Raw genomic sequence first — 14,830 nt, 5'->3', positions numbered from 1 at the left:
TGCTGCTTAAATAGGGCATTGGTAGCTGTTGCACATTATGTTTCTGGATATATGATGCTTCTCAAACAAACCTGGATGTATCTGAATGGACAGCCTTCACAGCAGTTGAGTCACATGGCTCTGGGTAAATATGTGGTCATGTCATGTACAACCTTAAGTGTCACACAGACAATGACACGGAGACAAATATATCGAAAGCTTTATATGCCATCTTGCAAGGGTGGGGAGTCGGATGTTTCCATGGAGACGCAAGTACTCTCACGATTCACAGGATTCATACGCTGCTGAATCACCACAGACCTTTACTTCAGTCCATCCAAGATAATCAGTCATAGGTCTCATTAGTGCTCTGAGCTTTAGACCACACATACTGTAGATCGATGTGTATTAACACCACTTGCTTGTCATCTTTGCTTCTGCAGCACACTTAATGAGGCTTGCTTTGCAGCGGTAATTTGAGATGCAACAAACTCGGCTGTGTAATCTGAGTCTAATATGGCGCCCAAGAGACTTAGGTTGTGTCAGAGTAAACAGTCAAGCAGATCTTTTATTTGTTCTTGTGTCTGTGTTTTCATAATGATGTAAGATAGTGACCAAGTATGAGGGAGTGACTGCAAATAATATTACTAATTGCACAAACACTGATCTCTGCCCAGTACTACTTGAATGAACACCTGATGTGTCATTTCATTTACCTCACTTTAGTTAGTTTTATATGGGGTTTATTCTGTGTCATTTTGAAATTCTGTGCATAACTTTCATTACCTTTAGGCCCAGGTTCCAAGTTGAATTATTTGTCTTTTGTTTTAGTTTCCTTCTTCTTTATATGAATACATACATGTGTTATATGTGAGGTTGAGACTTTCTGAAACACCTTAGAAGCAACTTTCAAAACTTCAAAACTTGCTGCAATCAGATTATTCCACAATTTAGATTTTTGTAAATGCTGCTTCAAAACATTTATTTTTTAAATTCATAACACAGTCTTTTGCATTTTATACAGACATACACTATAACAGAAAGATTCAAGAACTTAATGTGCAAGTACAGAGTACAATACTATTCAGAAGTAAGAAAAGAACTGGATCATTTATAACTGTGCTTCCTGGCACAAAAAAGACAGAGAAAGTGTTGAGAGAACGTTCAGCCTAAAAAAGCACCACGGTATCGACATCTGTCACTGGCCCCGACATCCAAAGCGTAACTGTGAAACAAAAAGAAATCACCAGACAATAGTTTTCAGTGTGCAAAGTTGTACAAAATTCTCTGAAATTCTGCCAGAATGCCTCCTACTCTACATTCTCTTCCACGATTGTGTTTTGGTTTAACAACTAGAAAGCATGACGTCCTGTGTAAGAGTTTTATCTCACAGAGAAATAAATGAACAACAAATTTAATAAAACTGATAACTTTAACTTTGGGAATCAGTCTGTATCGATTATCACGTTTAAGGCCATTGGTTCCTTATGTAACATGCAAACACAAACTGAAATAAATAAAAACAGAATTCATTGGGATCTTTTTACATACGTTACGTAATAGAAAACAAAGCCTCACGTTCACTTACTGACACTGTTGTTTACAAGTGCAGGCTGTGGGAATGTTATCTGTATGATATGAGTGTTCTCACATTTGTGCCTTTCTCTAATCTAGGTCAAACTGCAGACTGGCAACATGGACTAATACAAATCTGCTGGGATTACAGAGGCCTCAGAGAGAGATGGAGCACATCCCGGGTTTAACATAACAACCAATGTCTGCCTGAATGCCAGTTTTCTACCCTGTGTGTGAAGATTTCCATTCAGTAGGATTGTGCTTGGTTTATATATCCACTAATCTAATTATCTCTCAGGTCATCTCTGGAAATCACAATAAAATAAAAGCTCGATATTATATGTGCTTTGATTTCTAATCTCGTACCAACAGGGAGAAAGGGGTAAAGGACTGCCGTCTGAGTGTGCGTGAGAAAAAGACCGCACAAGAGCAAGATCAGTGACACAAAAAAGAACAGGGTCATGGGATCAGATTTAGGAGATTAAGTGAAGCTCTGAAGAGTTAGCAGCCACTTAAAAGGTGAACACATATTAATGATGAAGACTAACAGAGGTACATGCAAAAAATGTATAACAGACACTATAACACAGAGAAAAGGCAGAAACAGGAAAAAGATCTGTATAATAGTATAATAACAATGGAAATACTAGAAAAATAAATATATATCTTAGAATATGGGATTAAATAATATGTCAGAAACCACTATACTTAGGGCAGTCTATGAGTACCAGAAGGAGGAGATGGATCCAAACTATTAGTTGTTTCTCCTGAGGCTTTGGGAGAATGTGAGAAAAAGGCAAAAATATAAACTCACAAAAATCTGTGCATTCCTCCGCTTAGCTAAAAAAATCAAACAAACAAAAAGCAAAAAAGAAAACCACATGCAACATATGATGCTGATATGCTCAAAATGATATCTTCCAAAAAACAAAAAAGACAATTTTGGTGAATGTTGATTTTCCAGCTCCAGATCCGTGTTAACGTATAAAAAACATCCGCTGAGTATACTTAATTAAACATTTGTCACAAAGAAAGCACCATATATAACCTATAACCACGTGGATTCGGACAGACTGGCAAGGTTGCAAGAGAAGAGCTGGTCTTTTAAAGGATATAACTTTGATGCTAGGAGTTCACAGGACAGTATTAAGCTCTCTACTGTACATTCGAGTATTACAAGATATACAAATATGCTTCACAACGAGACAAGAGAGCGTGCATCCCATCCTGTGGTGTGCTTAGCAGAGCAACGAGTACAAACTGTGGCAGGCCAGTCACACGCTAAAGGGAGTGAGACACAGAGAGGACACTAGTAATAATAAAGCGTATGAGTTGGAGACAACAGACAATACCAGGCAGTAGTAATGACTATGTTTGGTCACACATCATCTCTTTCCTGCGCTCTCTTCGGCTGTTGAGGCAGTGGAGGGGGAGATGTGGTGTGCCGAGGTGTCCACCTGTCCATCAGGCTGGACAGACTGCACTGTCTCTACCAGGCTGCCGCTGGGTAACACCACATACCGGGCGGCCATGTCTTTGGGCTGCAACTCCCGCTTGCCCTCCTTGCTGTGCCAGATTCCATAGCCAAAATACACAAGCAGACCTGGGAAAGGGACAGCACGAAACACTTGTAACCATAATGACTCAACATTAAAGGCAGGGCACTGAACAGAAGTGAGCAATGAGTAAAGAGTATCCACATATAATACAAAGGTTTGGTTTGTGAAATGTTAATGGCTTACATATTTTATTCTCTATTGGTACAATCAATATACTATATGTGCTATAAAACCCATAAAAAGACTGATATAAGCTTCGATCACACAAATGTTTGGTTACTTAATCTTTTTGTTATAGCTGGAAAGGACAGTTCACCCCAAAATCAAGAATACATATATTTCCTCTTACCTGTAGTGCTATTTATCAGTCTACATTGTTTTGGGATGAGCTGCCAAGTGTTGGAGATATAAGCTGTAGAGATGTCTGTCTTCTCTTCAGTATAACAAAACTAGATGGCACTCTGCTTGTGGTGCTCAAAGCACCAAAAAATGCATTTGAAAAACTCAACAGCAATGTCTCTTTACAGAAATCATGACCATGTTACTCAAGATAATACACAGACCTTGTTCTGAGCAGTTTCATGTAAGGACTATTTTCTTTCTACAAGACTACACTTGCCAACGGTATCACAGCACAGAAGGATGCACGTGCTGAGCGTGCTGAGCGGGCTAACATTACAGCTCAGCCGAGGTGGATGCCATTTATGTTTACATCTCACACTGTCACAAGCCTCTTGTCCATGAGTTGATGCATGCTTCCTTCTGCGTAGTGATACAGTTGGTCAATGTAGTTTAGTAGAAAATAGTTCCTGCATGAAACTGTTCACAACAAGGTCTGTGGATTGTCTTGATGAACCAGGTCATGATTTCTGGAAAGGGACATTGCTGTTGAGTTTTTCAAATGGATTTTTGGCACTTTGAGCACCACAAGCTGAGTGTCATCTAACTCTGTTATACTGAGAGAAGGCAGACATCAGTAACACTGTTTGGATAGTTCACCTGTATATATTTCACAGCGTATTTGTAAAACTTCAACACCTCATTAGTTGAGATTTAACAGTTCAGCTGTTTCGCTTTATTCTGTTTCAGATTATCTATAGAGTATATGTGACAAGTCATGAATATACCTGCATATTCTCAGAATTTTTTTTTTAGAACTTGAACTATTTACTGAAAGTCAGCAGCATAGGTTAAGTAAATAGTTAGAATTTAACTGAATAATTCTAAGAATATCTAGTGAATTATCACATACACATGGATAAACATCTAGAGACAAAGAAAAACCGTTAAATTGTCACATCTCAGCTAATAAGCTGTTGAAATGTAACCAGTACTCTATAAACTACATGTAGGTGAACTTTCCAAATAAAGTGTTGCCAACATCTCTACAGCCAATATCTCCAACACTAGGCAACTAGAGTAAATAAACATGCTAACATTGGCTGATGGGAATATAAATTTTAATCTGATGATGGTGCTGGATAAAAAGTAAGACCATCATCAATGTTAATACAGTTCATCCTGAGGAAGGCATGAATGTGTGTAAATGTCACAGCAATCCATCAAATTATTGTTGTATATATTTTAACTTGCCCTTAATATGTCACAAGCTTTACATTGACTAAAGCAGATGAAACCTGTAATTTTATCAATGTATATATACTTTTTGATGTACTATTGATTTCTTGGCTTTAACTCCACCTAAGCTCTGATTTGAATGACGAAATCCCGTCTTTTTTTCCTTCGCTGGCTGTTGTGGAAGGTAAGTGGTTGTTACTTTCTCTGGGGAAACATGCTCTGTGAGAAAGAGGGCGAGAGCCAAGCCTAACACCCTGTCGTGTGTAATATTCCATGCGAGTGCATCTTGTTAACTTGGTGCACTCTGACAGCACCCTTTAAACGGTTTACCGCTCCAGAGAAGCCTTAACCTAATGGAGCTAATCATGTTTCCACAGTGATACCCTGGTACTGACAGGGTATTAACGCTGTTTGACCACCATCTCAATCCTCAGAGATTTGCTGACAGAAAGGGAAAACTTTCTCTATTCCCTCGAAGTGCAGAAAATATTCACTTAATCTGATGATGCAACATTTATACATTAAGTCCACTAGCAGCAGAAGGCAGGGGTTTTATGACAGTGCATTCTACTACTTACTGAGATAACACTCACTTTAGGTCATGTGTGAGCTTTGGAAACATGACCTTAACAACATGCAAGGCAGTGTTTGTATAGGGAGGAGGTTGTATACCCAGTGCCACCATGCAGTGCAGGAAAGGGTTTTCTTCAGCTACAATGTTTTCTGCCTGAGTTCTGGTGCCTTCTTACCTACAGCGATCCATACGGTGAATCGAATCCAGGTTAGAGGGCTGAGCTTCATCATGAGGAAAACATTAATGAGGATACTGGCAGCTGGAGTCAGTGGAACCAAAGGTACCTGTACAACAACACATCACGATCCAAAACCCAATCATAATCAATGTAGTTTTAATGGCAGTAACATGTGACTTCACATAAATGTATCAATTTACTTGTGATGAACTGCTGAACATAATTTAGATGTATGTTATGGGGTGCCGTTTGTAAAGTGGCTCACGCTGAAAATAACAACATTTTGCCACATTTAGCTTCAAACAATGTTTAAAAAAGTGTTGTGAATTTTTTAATGTCACCTTTTACCACATTTACAGCAATATTTGTTAACTTAGAAATATATTAAATAGTTAAATCTAAATATTGAATGTGGCACCTAAATGTTAAATGTTAAATCTAAATATTAAATCTAAAGGCTAAATATAAATCTAAATGTTAAATCTAAACGCTAAATATAAATCTAAATCTAAATGCTAAATCTAAATCTAAATGTTAAATGTTAAGTCTAAATGTTCTGGGTGAAACTAAATATTTAGCTAATATGCAAATTCACACTGCCGGTCACCGGAAGTACCAAAATAGAAGCTCGAGATGGTCAGACTGTGTTTATAAAATCAAATAACGAATTAAAACCAACTTATCGGGGGAAATGGACACTTGAACATACATTAGCGTGATAATAACTACCTAAAATAACAAGAAACGTGTTTGGAGAAATTTTATTTGATGTGTACTTTGAGTTGTTAGTGTCCCTTCGGAGGGAATCACCTTGTTGTTTACAAATACTTCCGGGAAGATGTTAAAGCTAACTGGAAGTATTTGTAAACAATTTGATTAAGCTAACTGGAGTAGTTTCATGTCATATCCAACAACAGGAGGCTTTTAACAGATGACGTCCTGATGTTAGCTTTGCTGCTGCTGCAGCCACTGATGCTTTCTAGACATCGTGATTTCCCAAAACTGAATAAATACCACACATCGCAACACAAAACTGCTTTGCTAGCTCAATCATGTTGTAACTAAGACATCCGCTGGAAAAAATATTTTTTTCACGGACCGTTTAAGAGTTAATGAGTCATTACAGACACTGCTAACGGGGCTAAGAGCTAACGGTTGTTAGCTTAGCTTAGGTTGTTAGTCCCTCCGAAGGGACACTAACAACTCAAAGTACACGTCAAATAAAATTTCTCCAAACATGTTTCTTGTTATTTTAGGTAGTTATTATCACGCTAATGTGTGTTCAAGTGTTCATTTTCCCCCCATAAGTTGGTTTTAATTCGTTATAAACACAGTCTGACCATCTCGAGCTTTTATTTTGGTACTTCCGGTGACCGGCAGTGTGAATTTGCATATTAGCTAAATATTTAGTTTCACCCAGAACATTTCGATTTAACATTTAACATTTAGATTTAGATTTAGCATTTAGATTTAACATTTAGATTTAGATTTAGATTTAATATTTAGATTTAGATTTAGATTTAACATTTATATTTATATTTAGCATTAATATTTAACATTTAGATTTAGATTTAATATTTAGATTTAACATTTATATTTATATTTAATATTTAGTTTTAACATTTAGATTTAGCATTTAGATTTAGAATTAATATTTAGATTTAACATTTAGATTTAGATTTAGCATTTAGATTTAGATTTAATATTTAGATTTAACATTTAACATTTAGGTGCCACATTTAATATTTAGATTTAACTATTTAATATATTTCTAAGTTAACAAATATTGCTGTAAATGTGGTAAAAGGTGACGTTAAAAAATTCATAACACTTTTTTTAAACATTGTTTGAAGCTACAGGGACAGTGAAATAGACCAGTATTCAATCACCACCTTACACATGGAGTTGTGTTATAGCTGTGAAGAAACATAAAGGAGCTCACCTGGAATGTTTTGCTGTTGGTCTGTGGCTCGTGAATCCATATGAGCGCCAAACTGAGAACATACGCCAAGCTGAAAATCACCAGCAGCATTGTGAAGCTCCAGAGTGGCAGCTGCAGCTGCTTAGTTCCAAATTCTAGCACGGCACAGAATGAGACCGAGCTCACAATCAGAGTCAGCACGCAGAAGGCCACCACCTCACCTGGCTCACAGTCCCCCAGCAGCCTGCCCAGGTATGGTTCCCAGTAGGCCTTCAGCTGCCCCACCCCGCGCCGCTCTCTCGTTGCCTGCCTCTCCACCAACTGGAGTTTGTCAGAGAAGGATTCATACTGCTTCAGCTCCTCAGTGTCCTCAGTTATGGTCTGAGACTCTGAGGGGGCAGGGGAAGGCTCGGAAATAGGGTTGGGGGTTGTGGACGCAGTTCCCTTGGAGCTGGATTTGTCAGGCTGAAAGCGCAGCACAATAATACTCGCAGCCACAAAGGAGTACGCCAGGAGGGTGCCGATGGACAAGAACTGAACCAAGGCCTCCAGGTCAAAGATGAGGGCCATGGTGGCCATGAGGATCCCAAACACCAATATAGCATTGACAGGGACTTTGGTGACGGGGTTGACCCGTGCGAAAATGGAGAAGAACAACCCATCATCTGCCATGGCGTACACAATGCGAGGGAGGGAGAAGAGATTACAGAGCAGCACAGTGTTCATGGCTAGAAATGGGAACAGAGTCATTATCAGAACATTAGTCAGAATACAGCACTGTGCAACAGATTCATTGTTTTGCAAGTCACACATTAGTCTTAAGTCTTTGCACTTAACTCCCAGGTCAAAACAAGCAAGGTCTGACTCAAGACCCGAGTTTCGAATCCCTAAGGAAGTCATAAGGGCGCTCTTCACCAAATGCAAAGCCCTTTTAACAACAGAGCAACGTTAGCTAAGCGTTAGCTTGCTTTGTTAGCATTGTCTTCTACTTAATGTTCTTTGTATGACTTCAAATGTTAAATGAAGTTAGATGTTGTTGGGTCTTGGTCTGTAATTTCTGACCCCCATGTTTTGTTCACTGCAAGTCATTTACTGTTGACCATCACATAGTTTTTGGACACAGACGAAATTATCTTTGGTTTAAATTTTTCCAATTGGCACTCAGTAACATAGTTTAACATTCGTTTTTTCATAGTTCTCTCCTGCAACTTGATGGGACACTGTCAGATTGGTTCAAACAAAGTGGATCTGGAAACTTAAATGCCAACTTGCTGTGAATGAATAGCATTAACGTAAGGCTGATTCAGGAAAAAATGGAAATGAACTGATTTGTGGCACACTTTTTAAGTAACATACTTTTTATTCTTTGGGTTTTGAGGAAAGTATCAAGTATTTTCAAGTCAGACAGCTCAAGTCTAAGTGAAGTTATGATGTGATTGGTGTTAGTTAATTTGCAAATCTTTTTTGATTTTGTCTAAAGTCATCAAATTTGTGACTTGGACCTGACTCGAGTCCACACTTCCGCTGTGTAATCAATACTACTGCTAACAGACATGCCTACCACATCTATGTTATTATACTTTCTAACAGCCATTTAAATTGTGCTCCTCAATTAAAGATTGACACTCACCACAGATGGATCCTACTGCCACAACAATTCCAGCCCAGCTGTAACCGCGGCGGAAGAAAGCATCTGCTAGAGCTGAGTTGGGGTCCAATGTATGCCAGGGTACCATCAACGTGAGCACTGTGGAGACCAGGATGTAAGCTGTTGCTGCAAGTCCGAGGGCGATTGCAGTAGCAATGGGAACAGCTTTCTGTGGGTTCTTTGCCTCCTCACTTGAGGACGCAATCACATCAAAGCCCACAAATGCGTAGAAGCATGTGGCTGAGCCCGCCAGTATTCCAGAAAGCCCGAAAGGTGCAAAACCTCCTTCTTTCTGGCTCCAGTTGGCTGGTTCAGCCAGAACAAAGCCAAATACCAGGATGAAAATGATGACACCCATGCTAATAGTGGAGAAGATATGGTTGAGGTAAGAGGACACTTGGACTCCAAAGGAAATGAAGAACGAGGCAACAACTAGAATCCCTGCTGCAAGGAGGTCAGGGTAGTGGGCAAGGAAGGGCACGTTCCACTGCATAATGTGTGTCTCTGTGAAGTTCTGGATGGCGTGATTAAAAATAGAGTCCAGATAGCCACTCCAGGCACGTGCCACAGCAGCACCACCAATCATGTTCTCCAGAATCACATTCCAACCAATGAGAAAGGCCCAGACCTCTCCCACGGAGACATAGGTAAACATGTAAGCAGATCCTGTTTTGGGAATGCGTGCTCCAAACTCTGCATAACAAAAGGCAGCCAGTAGAGAAGCAAAACCTGCAAAAAGGAAGGATATGATGACAGCGGGCCCAACCATGTCTTTAGCCACCGTTCCCGTCAACACATAAAGCCCGGAGCCCACCATGCCACCAACCCCCAACAGAGTCAGGTCCAGGGTGGAGAGACAGCGTTTCAGCGATGTGGCCATCATGTCATCATCCAGTGTCTTGAGTCGGTTCAGTTTCTGACAAAGGTGCACCGCTGGGGTGCAGCCTCTTGGACAAGTTGCCATAGCTACGGAGTTAGACAGGCCAGCTGGGCAGGATGGTGATGAAAATAGTCACACTGGAGCCATTACCTGTCTATGAAGATGACCTGCGGGACAGAGCATAAATGCAATATTGACCAAGAATGCATCAAAAACAGGAAAAAATACTGCATGTATGCTGTGTATTTCACATTCAGGTCAGATCAAGAAAAACAGCATAATATTTGGACTTAATGCACTTTATGTTGATATTTTAGCTGGACACAATGTTCACAATTCCTATAGCATGAAAAAGTAAACATCTTGTAAAGCTTGGTTATAGACATTAAATTGGATCTCATAAACTCTTTCATGCAGTAGACCCCAATGTTACATTTCTAAATGTTAATAGCAGTATGGTAATAGTATTTTGCTTTGTGAGTAGTTATAAAAACAGCATGTTTACTTGCATTATATTATATTTAAGAAATGAAAACAATCCCAAATTAATCCTGCACGACTCAGTAGGCCTTTTTTTTTTTTAAATGTAGTCGATCTGGCCGTTTAGCACTTTAATTTAATCTAGTATTTTATCTAGATTTGGCTACGAGGCCTACATATGTGGCACACTCATCACTAAGTGCGCGGCCAGCCAGTCCACGTCATCTAAAAGGCAGCGGGTGCGCTGATGTGTAAAACAAAAGCTTCAGATACTGGACACACAGAGGATATATGTTTGATTTGTCCGACTGCCATCAACGTGTTTAAGCTTTTCATCAGTGGGACCCAGTGTCCATCCTCCCGGTCCAGGCGGTGCAACATCCGACTCCTGCCCTCGATAGGCATATGGCGACAACAGGACGCCTCCGTTATAATTACGTAACGTTTTATTCCCCTCTAGAAATATAACCCCCGCAATAAACTAAACGATTCGCTCACGCTACACAGTCATTTTCATAGTCAAATCACCATAACCACACACCGTACCGTGGAGAGAACAGACGCTGTTTCAAAGCCAAATTAATAATTTAAAACAAAATGGAAACAGATGCAAACACAGGATTGTCATCAGACTTCCTCTCTCCTGGATGAACTGGATATGCTGAGCGACATCGCACTCTCAATTCGTGCGTGAGCAGGTGTAATTATTTAACAGGATTCCCTTTGTAAGTGCAAAAAGAGAAAGCTCAGTAAAAACACAAGCTATAGGCTACAATAGACGCTTTACCGTTGTTGTTCAGGGTCTCTCATTTGTACTGCGGCAGGTCCGGTGCTGGGAGAAGTTGCCGGGCTGCATCGTCTGGTGATGGAACAGAAGGTGCGCCGAGGAATAAAAGCAACATGCCCTGCCTGGGCTGCTTCTTAAAGGCACAGTCACCTTTATGCTCCAAGGGCTTCCCCGCTGCGCCCCACCCATAATAATACAGCAGAACAGGACATTAACAGGAGCAGGGGGTCCCAGAGGGTCCCCGGACCCTCACTATATGCGGTCATTCATTATAAATTTAGACATCTTTGAAAATCATGGGTAGATAATTAGATTAAGAAAGTACCTGCATATACTTCAAGTGACAAATGAATGTCATAAAAACAAAATTACAGTCAAATTCTGCAAATACAATACACAACATAAAAATACAGTGCCAGCCTGGATAGATGTGACCTCAGTGTCCATGAGAGTAGTTAACATGGGCCCAAATGGACACTAGTTATGAGTTATGAAGCAGATTTTGTGCCTGAACTAGCTTTTGTTCAGAGACTTGACATTAGATAATCAGCATACATATTAGCCAGCAATCACTATTTTCTATCTGTATATGACAAAAATACCAAAGAAAATTAGACATTATTCATTTAATTGAATAGTTTTTATAGTTCATATGCAACAGATTGCTACTGACTATTTTACCAAACAAAATGAACCCCATGAGAGTTGGGTTTGGCTTTTTGAGGGAGCAGCAAATTGCATCAAATTAGTTTAACATGACTCCTCCTTAAAACGAGGATGTAAGTTCTGAGGTGGCAATATGATTCACTTGCAAGGGTCTGCTCTCTGTTCTGGACCCCAGTGCAGGCTATATTTATGCCCCTGAAGGCAAGCACGTTTTTGTTTATATTCCAGTAGGCAGCTTTCAAGGGCCTGCAGAGGAACAAAGAGGCCACCCAGAAATATGGGGCACAGTAACTTTACAGTACAGTCAAGTGCCTGACTATGGAGACTTTATATGTGGTCATAAAAATCTTAAATTTGGTCAGTAGCTAGTAGGAAGAAGATGGATGCAATATGAGATCTGTTGTTGGGACCTGGCCAAAGACTTGGCAGCAGCATTCTGGATGCCCTATAGTTCACCTGATGTAAAGATGTCAACAAAAAGAAATTATAGTCCAGGTGGGATGTGGGATTAAACAAACAAATATATGATCATATCCATATCGGTTTAACACAGAACAGGCCTGGGTGTACCAGTGTTACTCAATGAATGAACAGGTGCATGTTTTAACCAGCTCTACATGGGGTGATGAGCAGTGGCAGCCTTCCAGTAAACTCATTTCTAATACAGTGCTACAGAAAATACTAAACTGGGAGAGATTTACAGCAATGTTAACAGAGCTCAGTTTTGTTTAACCATTTACAAAAGACAAAGACATTTTGACACTTTCAAAGCATTTGTTTTACAAAAAAAAGTGATGTAATTGAAAAATCAACCCATACAAAGATTTAATGCTTCTGTCCATACTGGTTTTGATCCTGTCAGTAATTCAATGGTTCAGTGTTGCTGATTTGTTTATTTATGTGGAACTGTAAACATCAACCAACACTGGCATTTTAAAAATATCAATGTAATTGTGAAGGGGTTAGCTCAAGATCTAACGTGCACCCCTGATACACATGTACAACAAACTGAACAGAAAAATACACGATTCACAACAAAGTAGCAAAAATATGAAAAGAAAAAGTGGGAAATGTATTACATTACTGTTGAAATAAATTAACAATAAAGTGTTAAAAACAGAGCCTGAACACTGGAACTGACACTTCAGGCAAAGGCATCACGGAGAGACCATCTCACTGCAGGAAGACCACGACAGTAATCCCACTTACAGCCATCTCCGTGTCCTGAAGCAACATCTTCACCCTTTACTATTTAATTTCTTGCAGAGTCTGCGCTCTCAGTACTAAAAGATCCACAACACATCAACTTTCTAATTTCACAATGAGTGACAGTTAAGTGCTTTATAACTTTGTAGTCACGATCTGTCGAGGCTCTCTTCCAGGACTGGAAACATCTTACTTATGAACTCGAGAACCGGCCTTCTCCTGCATGTTTTAATGGTGAATATTACACCAATAACAACAGATGTCAAGTGCCACACTTTGACTGTTAATGATGCATCTCACAATTACTGGACTGTGAGCATACACAGTCTGTGGGCACTGAGTGGTTGTTTTCCCCTCTTCTGGCACTACGAGGCCTCATTCTCAAAGGACTCCAGATTGTGACTCCTTCTGTTGAAGCTTGAGGATCAATTCAAGTAGGTTCATCTGCATCGTCAGCTCCTGAAGTGACACATAAGAGGTTTAGAGCAATTAGTTAGGACATATGTTGCCACCTGCTGGACATTTGTCTGCATCGCAAATTGCATTTGTTTTCTATGCTACCCAGTGAGAAGACAGGTGCATATGTTAACCTGAGGATTAGTGGTGATATAAAATCCAGGGACTCCCGCTTTCTCCAAGGTGTTCTGCTGGTCTATCACTTTTTGATCCATTTCTGCTACAATCTTCTTATCCATCATTCTTTGCTCCTCCCGCACACGAATTTCCAGAGCCTGATGAAACAGCACACAAGTATCAGCAAACCAAAAAGCATTTGCAACAACAGAGATTGGAGAGACTGGAATTTCAGCACCTTACCTCTAGTTCTGCTTGCTGGTTGGATTTGAGAAGCGCAAGGTTGTGAGACTTGCATGACTGCAGGGCATCTTTGTGTTTTCGTACAAGATCTTGTTTGAGTGCTACACACAAAAGGAATGACTGGTCAAACAGGACAGCAACATTTGCATTACAATTTTACACTTAGGGCCTGTTCCAAAGAGCAGGGTTGGTATTTGAGGGAGTTCTTGATTTGAGTGGCTTCCTGTTTTTAGTCAGCAAGTATCTAAGTTACATGGGCTTGCTTTTTGGAATGGGCCCCATTAGTCACTGCATCTTTTTCCAAAAGAGAGCCGAGCACCAACCTTGGTGTTCACAGTGCAGCTTTTGTCTCTGGTTGTACAGATTCTTCTCTGTCAGGTGCTGAATATCCAGCAGCCCCTGCACAATCTCATAGACAGTCCCATCTATGAGTGCTAGAGCCAGGTCACCCAGCGTGCTGTAGGACAGGCGCTGCTGGAAGGAGCTAACCATGGAGGAAAACAAACAAACAATAATCGTCAATATGTACTTTTGAACGACCCTGACGTTGTAGCTCAATCTGATAAGTGGTCATCTGAATTCTGTGAGGTAAGTCTTCCCTAAAGGCAATGTAACATTACCTTGGTAGATCTTTGACTAAGGTTTGCAGCTCAGATAACAGGTAGTAATGTCTCTCTTGATGTTTTGTAGAATCGCCGACGATGACTCCGGGATAACCATCCATCTCCTTAACAGGAAACACAGCAACGGGGCTCTGGGCAACACTAAGCTAACGTTAGCTCAAAGTACTAAATTGGGCTAATTTAATTATTTCAGAGCTAAAAGTTCACAGAAACCAGATGTGTTGGTCGTCTATCGGAGAGTTGACTGCGTCTGAATGTGTTCGTAACTGAAAAAAAAACACGGTTAAAATAAACAAAAACCTACTTAACTGGAAGACAGTGATTGTTTTGTAGCTGTTAGCTTACATCCACTCCGAAGAG

At 40.0% G+C, this 14,830-nt stretch overlaps 2 protein-coding genes across 2 annotated transcripts; both read right to left on the bottom strand.

Annotated features, from left to right (window-relative positions):
- Window positions 1-950: 950 nt before the first annotated feature.
- slc7a4 (solute carrier family 7 member 4) lies at window positions 951-11,251 on the bottom strand. Its single transcript, XM_049577823.1, has 5 exons — window positions 11,160-11,251; window positions 8,995-10,059; window positions 7,386-8,092; window positions 5,441-5,549; window positions 951-3,157 (listed from the first exon to the last, which is right to left on the bottom strand). Exons 2-5 carry the CDS (start codon window positions 9,974-9,976, stop codon window positions 2,940-2,942), a joined length of 2,016 nt encoding a protein of 671 aa, XP_049433780.1. The 5' UTR covers window positions 9,977-10,059; window positions 11,160-11,251; the 3' UTR covers window positions 951-2,939.
- A 631-nt stretch (window positions 11,252-11,882) lies between these two features.
- dgcr6 (DiGeorge syndrome critical region gene 6) lies at window positions 11,883-14,828 on the bottom strand. The gene is made up of 5 exons (XM_049579359.1): window positions 14,468-14,828; window positions 14,171-14,331; window positions 13,848-13,948; window positions 13,622-13,762; window positions 11,883-13,490 (listed from the first exon to the last, which is right to left on the bottom strand). The coding sequence occupies exons 1-5, from the start codon at window positions 14,569-14,571 to the stop codon at window positions 13,413-13,415; spliced, it is 585 nt and encodes a 194-aa protein (XP_049435316.1). The 5' UTR covers window positions 14,572-14,828; the 3' UTR covers window positions 11,883-13,412.
- Window positions 14,829-14,830: the final 2 nt, after the last annotated feature.

The sequence above is a fragment of the Epinephelus fuscoguttatus genome, linkage group LG6 (genome assembly GCF_011397635.1).
Source record: "Epinephelus fuscoguttatus linkage group LG6, E.fuscoguttatus.final_Chr_v1".
Lineage (NCBI taxonomy): Eukaryota > Metazoa > Chordata > Actinopteri > Perciformes > Serranidae > Epinephelus > Epinephelus fuscoguttatus.
Note: the sequence above shows the minus strand (reverse complement) of the source record. Positions and strands in the feature narration are given on the sequence as shown.

Bases quoted from the DNA above. Each gene is read 5' to 3' on its own strand.
- slc7a4 (XM_049577823.1), bottom strand. From the start codon at position 9,976: ATGGCAACTTGTCCAAGAGGCTGCACCCCAGCGGTGCACCTTTGTCAG. The intron at 8,093-8,994 runs GTGAGTGTCAAT...TCCCATTTCTAG, and splicing joins GGCAGTAGGATCCATCTGTG to CCATGAACACTGTGCTGCTC. The intron at 3,158-5,440 runs GTAAGAAGGCAC...TCCCTTTCCCAG, and splicing joins CACCGTATGGATCGCTGTAG to GTCTGCTTGTGTATTTTGGC.
- dgcr6 (XM_049579359.1), bottom strand. From the start codon at position 14,571: ATGGATGGTTATCCCGGAGTCATCGTCGGCGATTCTACAAAACATCAA. The intron at 14,332-14,467 runs GTAATGTTACAT...CTCCATGGTTAG, and splicing joins TTAGTCAAAGATCTACCAAG to CTCCTTCCAGCAGCGCCTGT. The intron at 13,763-13,847 runs GTAAGGTGCTGA...CTGTTTCATCAG, and splicing joins ACCAGCAAGCAGAACTAGAG to GCTCTGGAAATTCGTGTGCG.